We start from the raw sequence: 17,869 nt of genomic DNA, 5'->3' as shown, positions 1-17,869 counted from the left end.
CGTTAAGTCTAATATCCTTAGCTAATACATTTTCAATTATTCTTAAGATGATTTCACAGTGGTTATGTCTTAAAACGCATTGATGTGAGAATAAACAAAAATGGGTATTTTCACATCCTTTGTCATTATTATTAATAAAATTGGGCTTTAATGTAATTTGGCGTTATTCGTTATAATAATTCAATTTTTAACAATTTGTTGTTGCGCTTGTGAAATATTTTTCTATCTAAATGCAATGCAATTGAAAAATGAATATACGTCATATAAAGCTACCATAATCATCCCTTCTACAAATTTCTCTAGCCATGCTTTTGACTTTGACGTTTTGTTTTTATTTCCCGCCTATAAGTTGACCGTTAATCAAGCTGAAAGGTTAGCATTCATTTGTTGGTGATTTGAATCGAATTTTTGCCATAAAAAATGTCAGGACGTGGCAAAGGTGGAAAAAGTAAAGCAAAATCGAAGTCCCGTTCAACCCGTGCTGGACTCCAGTTTCCTGTGGGAAGAATTCATAGATTATTGCGTAAGGGGAATTATGCAGAACGCGTTGGGGCAGGAGCTCCTGTCTATCTCTCAGCTGTTCTGGAATATTTAGCTGCAGAAGTTTTAGAATTGGCTGGAAACGCCGCCAGAGACAATAAAAAAACAAGAATCATTCCGAGACATTTACAACTAGCTATAAGAAATGACGAAGAATTGAACAAACTCTTATCTGGTGTTACTATCGCACAGGGTGGTGTTTTACCAAATATTCAAGCAGTTTTGTTGCCAAAGAAATCGGGAACTGCAACTACAGCAACTGGTGGAAAATCAACGAAGACACAGTCTCAGGATTACTAGTAATTTACTTATAATTTGTATGTTAGTGTTCATTTTTTTTGACTACTTAGCATAAACTTTGTCAGATTAACTTGTTTAATGTAAAGCATCTATTTTGCCAAAACTGGAAGTTCATTAACAGTTATTGGAATCGTTTAAGACAGAATCGTTTTTGATCCCTTCCTTAATAGATTAAACATTCAGGCTAGGTTTATGCTTATTAGAAATGTCTTTTAATAAATAATAATGTTATGAAGTGTTTGCTTTTCAAATATATATCTCACTATTCCTATTCTTCAAAATGTACGGAGGCTTGTAATTTTTCATTTTGTTGTATCTAGTTCTACACAAGTATTTCCAACAACCAATGAAAAATATTAAGTATTTTATGTTAGTTTTCTAAAAATAATATTCTCGGGTGATTAAATGCATGCAGATTTTAATACTCAGAAATGCTGATGCACAAACTGTCCACTAAAGCAAGAATTAATGAAGATTAAAGAATAATTGTTGTGAGTAGAGGTTCACAGTGAATTTAAGCGGGAATAGCTCTATCAAGAAGAGATTCTTGAAGGATGCAATTTAAACAGATACTAAGAACACGAGAATTAGATTTATGCAGTTTGTAAAAAGATCCTTTGAAATTTTTGGGTCTGACGGTAGTGTTCTAGCAGGGGTCAAAAAAGGAAAGCATATGTATTGTGGTTTCAATTGAACATATATAAAGATCTATGACAATTATTACTTGTTTTCTTGGAAAACGTTTTGACAAAATCTGTAGGAAGGTTTGAAACTTTTTGAGATCCAACCAAAAGCAACAATTGGACAAAATCTTTCTTAAATACTCATTTCTCGCACAGTCTAAAGTATAAAATGTTGAAGTAGTCAGATTCATCTTTTAATTTTTCACCATAACATACTGCCTCTTAAAGTCCAGCTCTAATTCTACATCAATTTCATTTTAGCCTAACCAAGATTTGCATAGTTGTTACTGCGTACAATACTTCAAAATGCGCGTTATTCTTTTTGTCCTCATCTTGCTGAAGCAGTGTTGCGACAGGAAAGTTTTCAAATTTAGACCACTGGCTCATCAAAATTCTATCAGTGAATCGAAATTTGCTGATACAACTTCCATTTGAGATTGAAGAATCTACATTCTTTAAGAATTTTCTATCAACAATGGATGAAAAGGCCTTAAGGGCCCCCTCAGACTGGAACACTTTGTGATCGGTGACCTGGAATTCATTCATACATGTTTTGAGTCTAATACACACTAAACTTTTGATCATTTGTCCGAGGTGTTTTCTTTGTGTAATTCCCATAACTTTGAATAAAAATTGAAATCTTATAAGGAAATAAATGAAACAACTGGCATAAATTTTGTTCTTTTAATTATGCTTTTACAATTTTTTTTGGGTGTCATTAAAAAAAAGAAAAACCGAATTGTACAAAATATTACACATATATAACAAGTCTAATCCTAGAAGGATAACCTTCCACAGAAATAACATCTATAAATAACAGTTCGACACAATTTAGTTATAATCGGATTTTGTTAAATTTAATGAAAAAAAAAATTGTTAGAGGGAGAATTATTTTTGTATACTATTTTTTAAAGTAGATCAGGTTAAATGTCCATTTGTTCCACTTAATTTCAATTTACTGTTATACTTTGGAAAAAGATAATTCGATAGCTGAAAAAGAAGAATTTATTAGAAAAATTACAAATGCCATTAGACAAAATTTAAACATGAAATATTGAGATTTTGTAAAACATGTGAAACAAAATTCTATTTTATTAGCACATAGTTTATCTTCTGGCAGATTAACAGCTTACGTGAATCTGATGACAATCTATTAGAGCTTAAAGTAACTATCAAACACATTCAAAACTACATTGACATTAGTGTCATTAGCTAACTATATTTCATACATTCATTTCAAGGTAATTATCGACTATAACCATCATTGTCATGCACGGAGAGAGAAATTTTCTTCTACAAAAGTTATGACTCCTCTTTCAGTTATTACCATATCGATGTGGCCCTCTATACCTCTTCTGATCCTTCATCAAATGTAACTTTGGTTGTATGCAGCATTGCTTAAACCTTTTGCTCTTTCTTCTGTACACTGGGACATAAAGATCATTGTGAAATAAGATAAAATGTGTATTCATTCAGACTTTAAATCACTGTAGGTCCATCCAGTCCAGTTCTTTGATGTTCTTGGGTTAACAAAGGTCCATTTGTTGTAGGCACTCCAGATGTCAAATTGAACTCTTGAAGTCGTCTCCATATTGTACCTTTATCTCTTGTTGATAGAACCACACAAAATTTTAGCAAAAGAAAATAAACATAAGAAATGTTTTTCTTTGTGCTTAATTCTGACTTTATTTCCTGGAACCTTCTCAATGCTCTACGAAGTTAGAAATATTGTATTTGGGTCCTAAACTTTCAAATATTGTTCGCGGTAGATTTGATGATTATCTTTCTGCTTTAAAAGAATGACACTCTGCGATTATGTGCTTTATAGTAAATTTGTCAAATTTAGAAAAGCTTCATCTCTGAGATTTTTGTGGCACTGACTATGGTTTCACAGAGTATTTCACTTCACAAAGCTTGTATGTTGATATATTGATTTAAAGAAACTGAATCACCTGTATATATATAAGCCTGATCTACCAGTGATTGGCTATATCATCATATACCATCAACAGGGTCAGCTTCATCTGCCGAACTGATATCGTCACCAAATTCAATATCTTCATCAAAACCTTCTTCAACAAATGTGACGGTTTCATTAATCCTAACAGATTCTGGAAATTCTCCATATGTTTTCAAGTTACGTGCCTCGTCTGGTGTATATTTTAGAATAACATCCGCTTTGGCGTCTTGATAATCCCTTAAACCTATGAGGATTATATCACCTTGATTTATCCAAACCTAAGAAAAAAAAACATCAAAAACTTATACACTACAAGTTATAAAATGATCAACAAAACAATAGTATACAATCAAAGAAAAAAAATAATTAATTTCAAAACATTTTAGTAATTTGCATTTTCAAAACAGAGAATTGTTTGTATAAAATGCATACAAGTATCCAAGAAAATGAACAGACCCAACTGAGTTTGGAGGAGCATTTCTGTGGTGTGGGACAATGGATTTATATAAAAAAGCTAACTTAAGAATAAAACAGCTTAAAAGCATAGCGAAAAATTTCGTAATATGGCACTCAATTTTCTACTTATTGTTTTATCTGTCGGCTCATATTGCTCTGCTAATTGTTTTCAGTATTATCAAAATATGAACAAAAAAACATGAGAACATGGAATGTTGAGAGTGAAGCTTGAAAAAATCAAAATCCTGCTGGATGCTGAAATAATGCTATTAAAAATGGAGTTCTATTAAGCACTGATAAGAAAAAAGAATAAATCTATATAAAATTGGTCTCATGCTGTGGACACATGAACATTAAGAACTTGGAAATAAAAAATACATTAAGATGTATGGAGGGCAACTGCCCAAAGTTTTTATTACATTCTTAATACAATTTTTCATAATTTACCTTCTTCCTAAGTTTTCCTCTAATGTGACATAACCTCTTAACACCATCAAAGCACATAGCTTCTAGCCTTCCATTACCTAGCATTTTTGTAACTTGTGCATACTCCTGTCCATCTTCTTTGAAAACCAACTCACGTTTCTCTGTTTCATTTTCATTCTTCCCTCTTCTGCGGTTCTTACCTCCTTTTCCTAAAATACCACAAAACTCCTTTCATAATATATTGTTATATCCTCAATAACTAGTATCATTAGTATTGAAAGCAATGATTCAATTATATACTATAGTTATTGACCATTACATTTCTAATCTATTTCTGAGCCTAGTAGAAATCTTCTATATAAGATTATATTAGTGGTTTAACTTCGAATCGAATAATATATTGAAGTTTAGTAAACAAAATAAAAGTATTCTAGTCGAATTACCTGTCTACATCAATTTGTTCTTAATTCACCAACTTTTAGGTTATGTTACAACTTTTAATGATGGAAAACTCAATGAATTCCATTATTAACGACCAAAATGCATACAATTATACATATATGATTATAGAGTGGCAAATTGTTAATGTTTTTCAGAAAATTATTTTTCAAAATGTCAATAGGGGTGCAAGATTCCAATATGCCATTGGAAAAGTTTACAGTGCATATGGAATATAAAATGGTATATTAAAGATTAAATTTTACCTTTATTCTTCGGCATTTTGGTTTTTTAACAATATCACTTTAATTTGTATGAAAAATTTCAATTTTTTGACTTTTTCCAGTAATTGTTGAAAATATAAGCCAGACCCCTGACTTGACAGGCAACCAGAATGAAAGAATTCTATGATCGCGCGCGCATACGTCTCTTCCGGCTACTTGCTTTTCAGATCTTGAAATGATTTTTATTCGTGTCAAAGATGGATTCCTATCCTGACGTACAGGAACACGAATCTTGTGCAAAAAGAATTAAACTTGATGTTGGCGAGTCTAATATAGGTGAATTGTGCAAAGGAATAGGATTTTCCTGTTTTTCCACATCATCAACGGGCCCGATTGACATTACTGAAGGTAAAATTTGTAAAATATGTTTGGTTGTTTAGGGAATAATTTTCTTCCAATATGGCGACCAGAAACAAAGGCGAACTGCGGACATTTTGTAGGCGTGGTACACTTGGATTTCAATTTGACTTTTACAAAAAGTTCGATTTTTCATATTTTTTCCACAATTAAACATCATTTCAAAACATTTTTTCGTATCAATTTCAATTATAAAAGTAATACTGAAGTAATAAATTTCGAATATTTTTATAATTTTGTGTTTTTATTTACCTCTTTTTCAAGGACATAAATGACAATAAATAATTTTAATCTATCAGTGTTTGCCTAATGATTATTAGTCGCCTTCATAGAATAAATAAAAAGTATTATTTTTCATGAATCATTTAAAAAAAGTACCAACACAGTGTCATGCGCACAAATTTGCTGTCAAATTGTTATGATTTTATATTTAAAATTTGCAAATTAAATTTTTAAATAAAAAAGTAGATAGATTTTATTATACATATTCCTATACTAAAAACAGTTCGCGGCGAGTATTAAAACATATTTTTGCATATTTTGAAATTTTAAATATACATTTTTTAACCCAAGTGAAAGAATTGTTTTTAATTGCAAATATTTTCAAAAAAAGAGGCTTTGCATATTTGGTTGTCTAGTTACAGGCATTTGAAAGGCAAATTAGTCTGATATATAGTTACTTATGTTTTTGAAATGGCAGTTTAAGTTCTAAATCATTTAAATAATCAAGTTTAGTGAAGATGTATTTGTATATATTCCTCATGCACATATATATGCAGGTTTAAAAGAAAACAACCATTTACTCTTACTATTTGTAGAATATATTAAAAGAGTTAATATCTCATGACATCCATCCACTTGATATCAAAATTTATCCACCTCTACTCAAAAATTCTTTAAAATATATCATCTGAACAGATAAATGGTAAAACATATTTTATTAATAGTTTGCAATGACTATTCGGTCAAAGACTGTCATTCATTATTTTTTTTGATATTTTTGAACTACTTGGATATATGAGTGTATATTTTTTGTTCTTCATTCTTCAGAGAAGAAATTATTTAAACAGTATAATAAGATTGAATATCTAATGTAATGTTTTATGTCTTATATTTTTTAATCCCCTAATATATATAATTTTGTGAATTCTGAAGTAGGAATTGTTTAGTTGAAAATTTTAAAATCAAAACAAACATAAATAAGCACTTTGGAAGACCAGAAGTTGGACAATAAAAATAAAAAGTCTTTATATCAATAGAATGAAATAATTACACAAATTTCAAATAAAAAAGTTAAATTTACATGTAGATTCAAAAATTAATAATGAGGTTTTTTACAAAGAAAAGTGTAGGATGCTGTACATAAATAATATAAAATGATTCCTACAAACCCTTTAAATGCCAATTTATATCACAGAATTTAATCCTTTATAACCTAAAATCAGAAAATGAAACATTTAATTAATTGATTAATACAATTGCCTATCAACTAAAATTGTTAATACAATTACAATGTACAAATAGATGCTGAGGTTTAAAAATTAAAACTTACAATTTTTGTTTGATTTCACGTAATATGTATGAAGCTTTACTCTGTTTTATGGAGTGAAAAGAATAAATATACATTGGAAAATACCTTGCAGAAAATTTATTCTAAATTTAGATAAACCTTGAAATAATTGGCTGTATTACTGTATAATCTTCGGTAATCTGGGTTAAAAAATATTTATAAGAAAATGACTTGAATTTAACAATAATGAAAAACAAAAGAAATAGATCAGTTCTTTATATTTTATATTAAATAATTTATTTATTCCCAAACTTACCAGATCTTTTTATCACAACTTGAAATTTAGTGAATATTTTACAAGTATACTGGAAAAAACCTTATCTAATCATTGCTTGATATATTTATAGAGATTATTAGTCAAATATGTTGAGTTTGGTCACGTTTTTTCTCAATCACTTAAATTGTTAGGCTAGTCACATGCACTCCTCACATTATTTATATTCAAACTTCAAAACCGTTTGGAATGTTTGGAAATATATATAAAATAAAAACAAACTTGATTTGCTATTTTAAACAAATAATGCAATTATTAACAAACCAAAATTTGACAGGATCATCATAATGAAGCTGTTAAATCCTTGCAGATTTTTACTAATTCATCCATTTATTGAAAGGGATTATTCAACTGCTTATATTTCTCCAATTTTCACATTTATTTATATTTTCTTTTCATTTCCTTCTATTACATTTTCCCACTCTTTGTCTAGCCCAAATTGTGATCTTTCATTTTCCTGATTATTTTTTTGTGCCTCTATAAATCCCACCTTCTAATATTTCAAGACTAGTTTTTATTGTACTTTTTTTTTTTAATTTTTTTAATGTGTTCACTTTTCATCACTGTTGCAGGTTAATCCATTTTTTTCCATATCCAGTTGATCTGGAGGATTTTTCTGTTTCAACATCTTTATAAAAAATAATAAGAGGGATTATTGAAAAAAGTTGTAATTTTATGATTTGTTTGCTTTACTTTACAGGTATATCAGCAGATTGCGACTCAGGATATGAAGCCTCTACACTAGAATCAATGCCCACTCCCCTTCATCACACATCCCCTCGAACAGATCCAGGAGATATTCAAGAAAGTATGTCAAGCATTTCCGAGTCCTTCACACAAACACCGACTCACACAGATCAACACGACGTATCCCAGGATAGCCTGGAAATTGAAGATGACGATAACGCTTCCACTGTCAGTGAATTAAGCGGCCTATCCGAATTATCTGGTCAAGATTGGAAACCCATGGCTGGAAGTATGATCTGGGTAAGTTGGGGTAATATATCAACAAACCAATAAGAGTTGTAGATATTTATTTAGATGAATAGCTTTGTGGGAATTCTTGATCAACATACATACAATAAATAACAAGGTTAACAATTTTATACTGTTTTTCTTTTAAATTTTCCTATGAACAAATAATTTCAAATATTCCTTACAATGTTATTTACTATTCTTCGAATCCTCCTAATATCCAAAATAAGTTGGAATTTATTGAAAAGTTTTTTGATATTCATATTGAATACAATCACTCTCATCCAAACTAACAATGAACTGTCTTGTGTACGTTTGATAACCAAGTTATCATCATCAGGTGCTAAAAACCAACAAAATGATAAATTGATTATTAAAACGATGATTTAGTGCAGTATAACAAAAGTATCAATTTTAGATTCAACAACAAATGCAAAAAGGTGTTAATCCTAGAGAAATTTTGGCAGAACTAGGAGTGGATGGACAAATTCCTGACTATGTAGATGATCTTACAGTATGGAAACTTATCATTAACATGTTATCTGAACCTCCACGTAGAAATAAACTTAGACATATCAATACGTTGGATGATGTTGTTAGATTATTAAGGGGTACTTATTAGATGTTTTGACTTTATGAATTGTACTAACATGATATTTTTTAGGCGCACAGAATATTATAGTCTTGACAGGAGCAGGAGTATCGGTTTCATGTGGTATTCCTGACTTCCGTTCTAGGGATGGTATTTATTCCAGACTAGCTATCGATTTTCCAAATCTCCCAGATCCTCAAGCTATGTTTGATATCAGTTATTTCAGTCAAGACCCCAGACCTTTTTTCAAATTCGCCCGAGATATTTACCCAGGAAAATTCCAACCCAGTCCTTGTCATAGGTAAGTAACTAAAAGAAGTTTGAATTTTACATTTGTTGTAATAAATATGTTTACAGGTTTATTAAATTATTAGAAAAACATAAGAAACTCCTGCGAAACTACACCCAAAACATTGATACTCTTGAAAAGGAAGCAGAGATCGAGCGAGTAATAGAATGCCACGGTTCTTTTGCCACAGCTACATGTACAAAATGTGGACATAAAGTAAGAGCTGATCAGATTAGAGATCACGTTTTGGCCCAAAAAATACCTCTGTGTCAAGAATGTCATCCTAATGTGGAAAGTTATGTATCTACCGATGATGTCAGGACAAATCAAGAGGGTATGGACTACAGAGAACTTGTTCAATCAGGTTTGTAACTCTATTTTTCGCTAAATTTTGTTTTTTATTTAAATCAAAAATATAATTTTGTAGGTATAATGAAACCGGATATAGTTTTCTTTGGCGAAGGTCTTCCAGATACATTTCACGAAGCAATGACAGAAGATAAGTCACAGTGTGACTTATTATTAGTTATAGGAAGCTCTTTGAAAGTCCGACCGGTGGCGCTGATTCCTAGTAGTCTACCCTCGCATGTTCCACAGATTCTAATCAATAGAGAACCCCTGAATCACTGTCATTTTGATGTAGAGTTATTAGGAGATTGCGACGCTATTATAAACCACCTCTGTAGACTGTAAGTATGAAGAACTTCGTTAATGAAGATATATTCGATTGTAATAAATTAATTGACAAAATTAGATTATAAAAACTTCTGTATAATGCACTGAGACACAATTCATTTTAAGCTACAAAAGGCTGGTTGATAAACTTTAAAAAGCACCTGGACCCTGGATTCAAGAATATTAGTTGTGAGAAAGCAAATGTGAATAACAAAATTTGTGTTTACTAAAGGATTATGAAATAAACGAAGTGTTTAATGCCAACGAAACTGGACTATTTTTGGGCTGTTCTTACCTGATAAAACGCTTATTGTTAAAAATAAAAATCGTCATGGAAGTAGCACTGGAAAGAGCAATTAACAATATTGTTAGCAAGAAATATGACAGTTCAAAGAACTTGATTCATTGCTTATAGAAAAGGCTAAAAAAACCTAGTTGTTTTGCTATTTCTAAATTTCTACCACTGGACTGTGATGTTAATAAGGAAACCCGCACAACATCAAAAATATATGAAGGATGGCTCATTATTAAAGTTGAGAAGAAAATTATTAAAGAGAAACGTTTATTTTACATAGACAATTGAGACAGCTCACAATTTAATTGCTCTATTGAAAGCTGTGGAAGTAAATTCTTACCACGCAATATAACATCTAAACTTCAACCTTTAGAATCTTTGAATCAAACCTGTTATGAAAAGGAAGTTAATAATTGTGATAATTATTAGAAAACTAGGACTACAATAGATTGTTGTTCTTGTACATGTTTTAAATTATACAAGGTTATGAATATTTTGTCAACCAGTGGTTATAACTTTTGAAATGCCCTTTATAACATATTTCACAATTGCATTGGTGTAAAGTGAAAGTGAAGAGAATGTTGAATTCAAAAAAATACAAAGATTTTAATTTTTTTAAATGTGCAGCTTAAAGTTAAAAAAAATTATAACTAACAGTTTGATATATCATTTAACAACAGATATAAAAGCTGGTAATTTACTAAATTAATGAATTTAATGCTTTTCTAGTTTGGGAAGTAATTGGGAAGAAGGTGTCTACTCTTCCCAAGTCTTGAAGCTAACGAATACACTTCTACCCCTAGAAGACCCGCCTCCATTGGAGGTGCAACATAAATCATCAACACTGGACTTTACCCGCCCTATAGAATCAGAATCCTCCCGATGTTTATGTACGAGTACAAACAGTAGTTCCTTAAGTACAGAAGCGAATGCAGAATCGCATTGCACATGTTTTCACTACAAGTCAATTAATCATGATAGCGAATTAGAAACTAAGATTGTTAAAGAGAGACATATGAGTATAGATTCAGCGAAAGATTCCGGTATTGGAGACAATTCCAATTTCACCGATAAATACGATGAATCAGATGAGAATGGAGAAGAGAAGAGTAGTAGTTTTTGCTTGGAAATATGTAACGAACCATCCACGTCTTCGGAGAATTTTAGAAAAAACACATCAGATTTGAGAGGATACTGGCAACCGAAAGTTAAGAAGAGCTTAGCCGATAGGTAAGTAAATGCCGGGTTTGAATTTTTATATGATTAATAATTTCTTTAATCATTTAGGTTACCAGAAAATTCGTTCCATCTAATACCCCCGTGCCGATATATATTTCCCGGAGCGGAGGTTTACTACGATCCAGACGAAAAACTACATTACGAAGGTCATTCATCAAATTCGGAAGAATCAGAAAACGGATCAGAGTGCGGAAGTCAACTTGATTCATTGTAGTCTTTTTCACTTTCCCGTTTTTATTATCTTTAAGTATTCCCTCGTTGTTATTTTTATATTTTTTATGAAAGGAAAAAGTCGTAAATGTGCTCATGGTGTATTTGTTGTTAGTAAAGAGGTTATGTATATTTCGTGTGTGAGTTACGAGAAAGTCTTGTCCCATAAAAAGTGATACAGTATAAGTAATTACCCGAATTTATGTAGTGCAAACCATAATACGAACATTGGTTAGTTCTTTACTAAGCTACAGGTTGATTAAGTATATTTTACTGTGATATTGAATCAGTCGCCTTCTAAATATGAATTAGAAGATGTGAGAGGAGTAATTATATTCATAAGAATTTCCACACTTTTTGTCGCTTAAAACTATCTAAAATAGTCCATTTTGGCATTTGATCAAATTTTGAAAAAAATAAGCTGAAAGATTGAACTGTTTGAAGTTTAGAGCTTTCAACAAGTTTTTAACAAATATTTGCAGATACATGTTGGGAGGTTTTGAACTAGTTTGTCTTATGAAATGAGGACAAATTTTGAGGAACACCGACGGAAAAATTGAAGCTTTTCAAACAGGGGGTATCAAACTACTCATTCACATAAATATTCGAAGCATTTATGGAGACATGTCTGTTGAAGGGTATTAAACTAATAAATCTTTAATAGAGGGCCAAAATTTGATGTTTGAAACTATTGAAAATATTTGAAGAATATATTAGTAGGATGTATTTAAATAATTTCTTTTTGATAATAATAATTGAGGCAAAAAATTGAAGCGTTTCAAATCAAATTGATTTATAACATTTTTTTTCTAATTTCAAATTTATATTTGATATTTTATTTTGCTTCCTATTTCCGATTCTTTTTTTTTTTTCTACCTAAGCTATAAATTTATCGAGAAATAGAAAAAATATCGAAAACAGTTTCTCTTATCCATATATTGAAAAAATTCATTACAAAAAAGTAAAAGTTGTCAAACTAGAATTCGTCATGACTACTCCTCAAAATATTGAATCATATAGTTCAGGGTCCATTGGAACACGTAGTTGTTGGTTCAAAATATATGGGTGAAAATAGGGATTTTCACGTAAAACACACACTTTGTTTACTGTGGCACTTTATGATTATTGTTTTTCTGTTATTTTTTGTAAGTGGCTGTTGTACGGAAGCCTTTTTTTCTAAATATACAATAAAAGGCACTCAATTTGGTAAATGAAAATACAAATTATCGAAATTCTGTATAAACAAAAAAAATTAGTTGTAAAAAAACCTCGTTGATCTCTTTAACAAAATGTGAAATTATTCCGTTTTCTTTTTTTTTTTTTTTTATTTTCTTCGATTTTTGTTGAATGAATCGGTGACGTGATTGATTATTTATTGGAAACGTGTAAATGGTTGAGAGCCGGGACTACTAGGAACCATTTAATTTAGGCGGATATCCTTTTGATGTCCCGCTCCTAAGAATGATTGCAAATGATGTGTACCTTATTTTTTATGTATAAAGGATAGGATATTGATAGGTCTTGATTTATCAGGATAATTCCTGGAAAATCTTGTTGCATTTATATTTCAAAACAGGGTGTTGCAGCATTTTGATATATTTGTTCGACTAAGTTGGAATTTATGGAACCGTTGATTATATTACTACTGAACACACTGTTTACACCAACACTCAATAACTACACTGTGTGACACAGTTTACTTTCAGTCTCTGATGACGATAACTTGGTTATCAAAACGCGCGTCAGACAGTGTAATTGTGAGTCTTGATGTAAACTGTGTGTTCAGCATCGAAATAGAACAAAATTGTGATTTTCAACGTTTACTATAAATTTAAACTTAATAAATAAAAATGTTAACTACAATAGTTGATTTGTAAAATTTACTGACTCCATTCATCTCGATTTGTAACTAACTAGTGAAATTAATTAATTAGTCTAGTTCACTAGTTCTAAATTGTAAAAAATGAAGGTAAAGCTTATAAAAATAGGAATTAACAGGTCCTCTAATTGGTTTCTTGTTCTTTTTAGTGTTGGTCTTCATCCGATCAGTTTTCCTGGGAATGCCTGGTCAGTTTGTTTTTTTCGGTTATATTCAAAATGAACTAAAAGACTGAATCTTTTTTTAAATCACCCTGTAAATGTATAACTATGTTTAGTTCGATATAAAATTTGTTGCGTCACTTTTAATAATATTTAATCGATATGATTTTAATCAAAATAATGTTGCAACGCCTCGTTTAATTGTTAGTTATAAAAATGATCTTAGATGCAAGGTTTCAGGTTTATTCGAAATTTTGAAAACAATCTCACAAATATGAAAGTTATTTATACGTTGAATTTATCTATGTTACAGTTAAAATCCGTTTTCATTTAATTCTAGTCACACGAATTTTAGAATGTTTGAATCCCTACGTCCTTATCATATGTTATCACATTTTAATAATCCCCTCCCCACCTTGATAAGTTTATGCATATATTTAAGAAACAAACTACTAGTTAACAAAAATAAACGACTAATTTAATTGGTAGTAGACATGTGACATCACAAAACTTCCCTCCTGGGTCCTTGTCATACATTGTCACATTTCGGTGATACCCTCCCTCCACATTTACGTGTGACCACAAAGGGAAGATTAGTTATAACAAACCCATTCCGTTAAAACTTGTTTTTATAAGTCAAAACTAGTTTTTCTACATTTTTCACTAGGAAATACTAGAATTTGCTAGTTTTTTTCCATTTAATAGAATGTCCAGTTGAAACTAGCTTTCTTTGAGGAATTTGGCTTAAGGAAAACAATGTTTCCGGTTGAAAAATTTATTGTTTTAAATTTTTTTCCTAGTAGAACACTGAAAAGTCAGAATTTTTGAAATTTTTGTACAAACCGCGATTATAAACAGGAACATATTGCCTTCCACCTGAGTCTGTAGATGATTTTTCAGTAGCACTGCGAAGTTATATCTGGGACTCCATCCAATGGTAGAAATACCTCTGTATATGCAATGAATTTAGACCTATAATAAGGACTATAAAATTTTATTTCAATTGACTGTAGTTTTCACTACCCGATGAAAAGATGTAGTTAACTCTAGTTTGACTAGTAAAAGCTAGTTTTAACTGAAGAAGTTTGTTTCCCTAGTTAAAACTAAAAAGGGTTTTAACTGTAACATCTAATATATCAGCTTTAATTTGATTTTTTTCTATTTATGTTGTAAAAATTTTTTTGAAAGTTACAAAAAAGTCGTTATCTGCTTAAAAGCTGCATTCTCAAGTATGTATCATTAAAACTATTGCATCTAAGGATTTTGTTACTTTTTATTGTATTATTGTTCATCTGGATATTCCTTATTTTTTTAAAATACATGTCATGTCCCTGTTTTTTTTTTTCGAAACTTCAGTGACTATACTAGTTGATACGCCATCTCTCAACATTTCTTGAAAAATGTAATGATGAATATAACTACACTTTTAAATTTCATTATATAGAAGAAATAATTAGTTCGGTCAATTTGAACATACAAGAATATGGAATTAGCTTAAAGATAAAAATTTGTGAGAATGTTAAGGATATAAATGAATGATGAAAATCTAGAAAATATTTATTCCATGCTATAGGTCTCAATAATGGATTTTTCAATTTTTAGAATCGTTATATCTCAAAAACTTAGTTACTTTTAGAAAAAAATGTTGAGACATTTTTGTAAATAAACAACAATTTGTGTCTAACTTAATTTCATGATAAAACGTTTTACTTAAAAATGAAAAAACTCGATTTATCAAATCTGATATTTAAAAAGTTGTTTTCCGGGTACGGTATCGTTGGGGATAGATTTTTGTAACCCTTACTATCATTTTAAGGGGTAATTGGATCGGATTGATGGGCCAATAAAATGAAGATTCGAATTATAGTACGAAAGCATGTATTTTTTAATATGAATTGATTTCAGAATACATTACAAGGTTTTATAATAAAAAAATGTTGAATTTTATTGGGGGATGGAAAAATAATTAAATAATGACTAAAAACATCTTGAAAAAAAGTTTCAAACAAAGACTTTAGACTTTACTAAGAATAATTTCAGAGATGTAATTATTGGTTTTATTAATTCATGAAAAGTTATAAGCATTCATATTTGATTTCACCGTTTATTGAAAAATGGAGTAGTTTGTTTCTTTCTCTCAAATAAAATTCAATATTTCATTTATAAATTCCATGACTTTTTGTTGAAAACGACTTTTATAGAAAAATACAGGCTTGTCATTTTTTAACTGTTATTTTATTGGACTATAAATTCAAGATACGAGCCCCTCGTCGCATACTCTGTCACGCTTTCTAAGTTGATAGCCGTCATGATAATATTCGCGATTACTGCTCTGCTGCTCTACAAATTTATCTTGAAAAAAACGTTGCAAACGAAAATTTAGGTTCCCCTCTTCATAAAAAAAGGAAATTGAACTTTCCATCTGTCATTTATTTATTTCCTTTGCTTTTTTCCCAAGTTTTTATTATTAATAGGCTACTATGTTACTGCTGAAAATATTTGATCCGCTATTCGTTGCTTGTGCATTACTTTCATTTTTTTTTAAAGGTATACAAGTTCATGATGTATATTAATAGTTCATAATTGTTAAAAACGTATTCTCAAAATTATATTTTTATAAAAAATTTGATGTTAAATACACTCCCAAATTTTCAAAAATGTCGATTGTAAACATGGAAAAATTGTAACATTATATTTTCTTTGAGGCAATTTTGATAACCCACTGTAGAAGAGTGTTAATTTATAAGTACAGGGTGAACCAATTTTTTTATCAAAATATTCATTTTATTTTATTAACTATATTGTTAAACATAATAAATTTTTATAATTTTTCCTCGTTATACGACATTTTAAAGCACCTCTAAAGATGTAAAAAAGGAATTTGGTTATAGTTTAGGAGAATGAAAGTTAATATTTTTGAATAACAAAAAAGTAATTGTAAAAGCATAAACCCAGTTTTTAGGTTCGAAAAGTCCAGTCATTCCAAAAGATCTCGATAACATATCAATTTTATTTTAGATGTTAATTTATTTAACAGTCGATTCCGTTCATTGAGTTGTAAAAAACAATTTTTCCATATCTGAGTCTAGATCAAATTCTCAATTAAATCCGGTGATATATGTAAAACTTTCATTCTCCACATTGTATATGTATATGAAAATTCGAAAACCCATTAGTTTACATTGGTTATCTATAAATAAAAATATCCAATGCTAACTGCAAAAATTAAAAACAAATAATAGATTTTTGTGATTGGGGTTCAGGTTTTAAAAATTTCAGTTCTTGATACCAGATTTTGGTTAGGCTTCAACCTATTTTTGAATTTTCAATAACATTTCTCAGTATGAACAATAATTCATTGTATTTTTCATTCAGATTTAAAAAATTACTTGACTTTTTTATGTAAATTCCCTACAGTAGTAAGTATATTTTTTAATATTATTTTTGTACAAGTATTTATTTAAATGTCAAGTCTTTTTATTAAATAAAGAGTTGTTAGTTCACTGATATTATGGACCCTATCCTTTGAAATATATTTTGTAATAATTTTTCTATTATTTCTTATTTGTGTGTACATATTAATGGTACTAAAGCAATAAAATACATTTGTTTCTTATAATACTGGTTGTTTTTATTAAATACCTATTTTACGAACCCAAGTTTTAAGAAAAAAAATGTATCCTAGAGATTTTCTTAGTAAAAAACTTTTTGAAATCTAATACTTGAAAAATCTACCAAAATATGGTGTCTTAATTGTATGAGAGGTAAAAAAAAATTCGTTGGGTTCTTCGTGGATGGGATTAGGACATGGCCCTGATATAGAATAGATTCCTCTGCAGAGCTAGAGTTATGAGGAAGGTTTGTACTGCAATAGGCTGAAAGACAAAAGAAGAGTGAAAATGAAAGAACCGCTCGACAAGAAAAAATATGGAAATAAGATTTCTATACAGTAATAAAAGCCTAGAAGTACATTCAAATATTTGAATATATGTTGACATATTTTTAGAACCTATAATTTAGTTATATGACAGTGTGACCAACACAATACATGTCTATATACAGAGCTTATCTTGTAATATTCACTTCATTAATGAAATATCCATTGATCTAATTTATTATGCTAGAAGTAGAAAAATAGTTTTGTTGTCACTCACGGACCAATCACATTTACTTCATGTAAAAGTTTTTCTTTCGATCATACATAAAATTCAAGATAAAAGAGAATTTTCTTTCTCTAGATATTAGTAAATTAGAATAAAAATAAAA

At 29.7% G+C, this 17,869-nt stretch overlaps 3 protein-coding genes across 3 annotated transcripts; 2 read left to right on the top strand and 1 right to left on the bottom strand.

Moving 5' to 3' along the window:
* Positions 1 to 339: 339 nt before the first annotated feature.
* Positions 340 to 1,075, top strand: LOC130896957 (histone H2A). Its single transcript, XM_057805384.1, has one exon. The coding sequence runs from the start codon at positions 421 to 423 to the stop codon at positions 838 to 840; it is 420 nt and encodes a 139-aa protein (XP_057661367.1). The 5' UTR covers positions 340 to 420; the 3' UTR covers positions 841 to 1,075.
* Positions 1,076 to 2,193: 1,118 nt separating this feature from the next.
* On the bottom strand, positions 2,194 to 5,360 carry LOC130896956 (eukaryotic translation initiation factor 1A, X-chromosomal). The gene is made up of 4 exons (XM_057805383.1): positions 5,070 to 5,360; positions 4,387 to 4,574; positions 3,476 to 3,761; positions 2,194 to 2,513 (listed from the first exon to the last, which is right to left on the bottom strand). The coding sequence occupies exons 1-3, from the start codon at positions 5,083 to 5,085 to the stop codon at positions 3,519 to 3,521; spliced, it is 447 nt and encodes a 148-aa protein (XP_057661366.1). The 5' UTR covers positions 5,086 to 5,360; the 3' UTR covers positions 2,194 to 2,513; positions 3,476 to 3,518.
* On the top strand, positions 5,278 to 17,224 carry LOC130896948 (NAD-dependent protein deacetylase sirtuin-1). The gene is made up of 8 exons (XM_057805370.1): positions 5,278 to 5,435; positions 7,989 to 8,275; positions 8,682 to 8,874; positions 8,928 to 9,156; positions 9,213 to 9,508; positions 9,572 to 9,833; positions 10,844 to 11,344; positions 11,402 to 17,224. The coding sequence occupies exons 1-8, from the start codon at positions 5,285 to 5,287 to the stop codon at positions 11,565 to 11,567; spliced, it is 2,085 nt and encodes a 694-aa protein (XP_057661353.1). The 5' UTR covers positions 5,278 to 5,284; the 3' UTR covers positions 11,568 to 17,224.
* The last annotated feature ends 645 nt before the right edge of the window (positions 17,225 to 17,869 follow it).

The sequence above is a fragment of the Diorhabda carinulata genome, chromosome 8 (assembly GCF_026250575.1).
Source record: "Diorhabda carinulata isolate Delta chromosome 8, icDioCari1.1, whole genome shotgun sequence".
NCBI classification, from domain to species: Eukaryota; Metazoa; Arthropoda; class Insecta; order Coleoptera; family Chrysomelidae; genus Diorhabda; species Diorhabda carinulata.
This window is presented reverse-complemented; position numbering and strand designations above follow the sequence as displayed.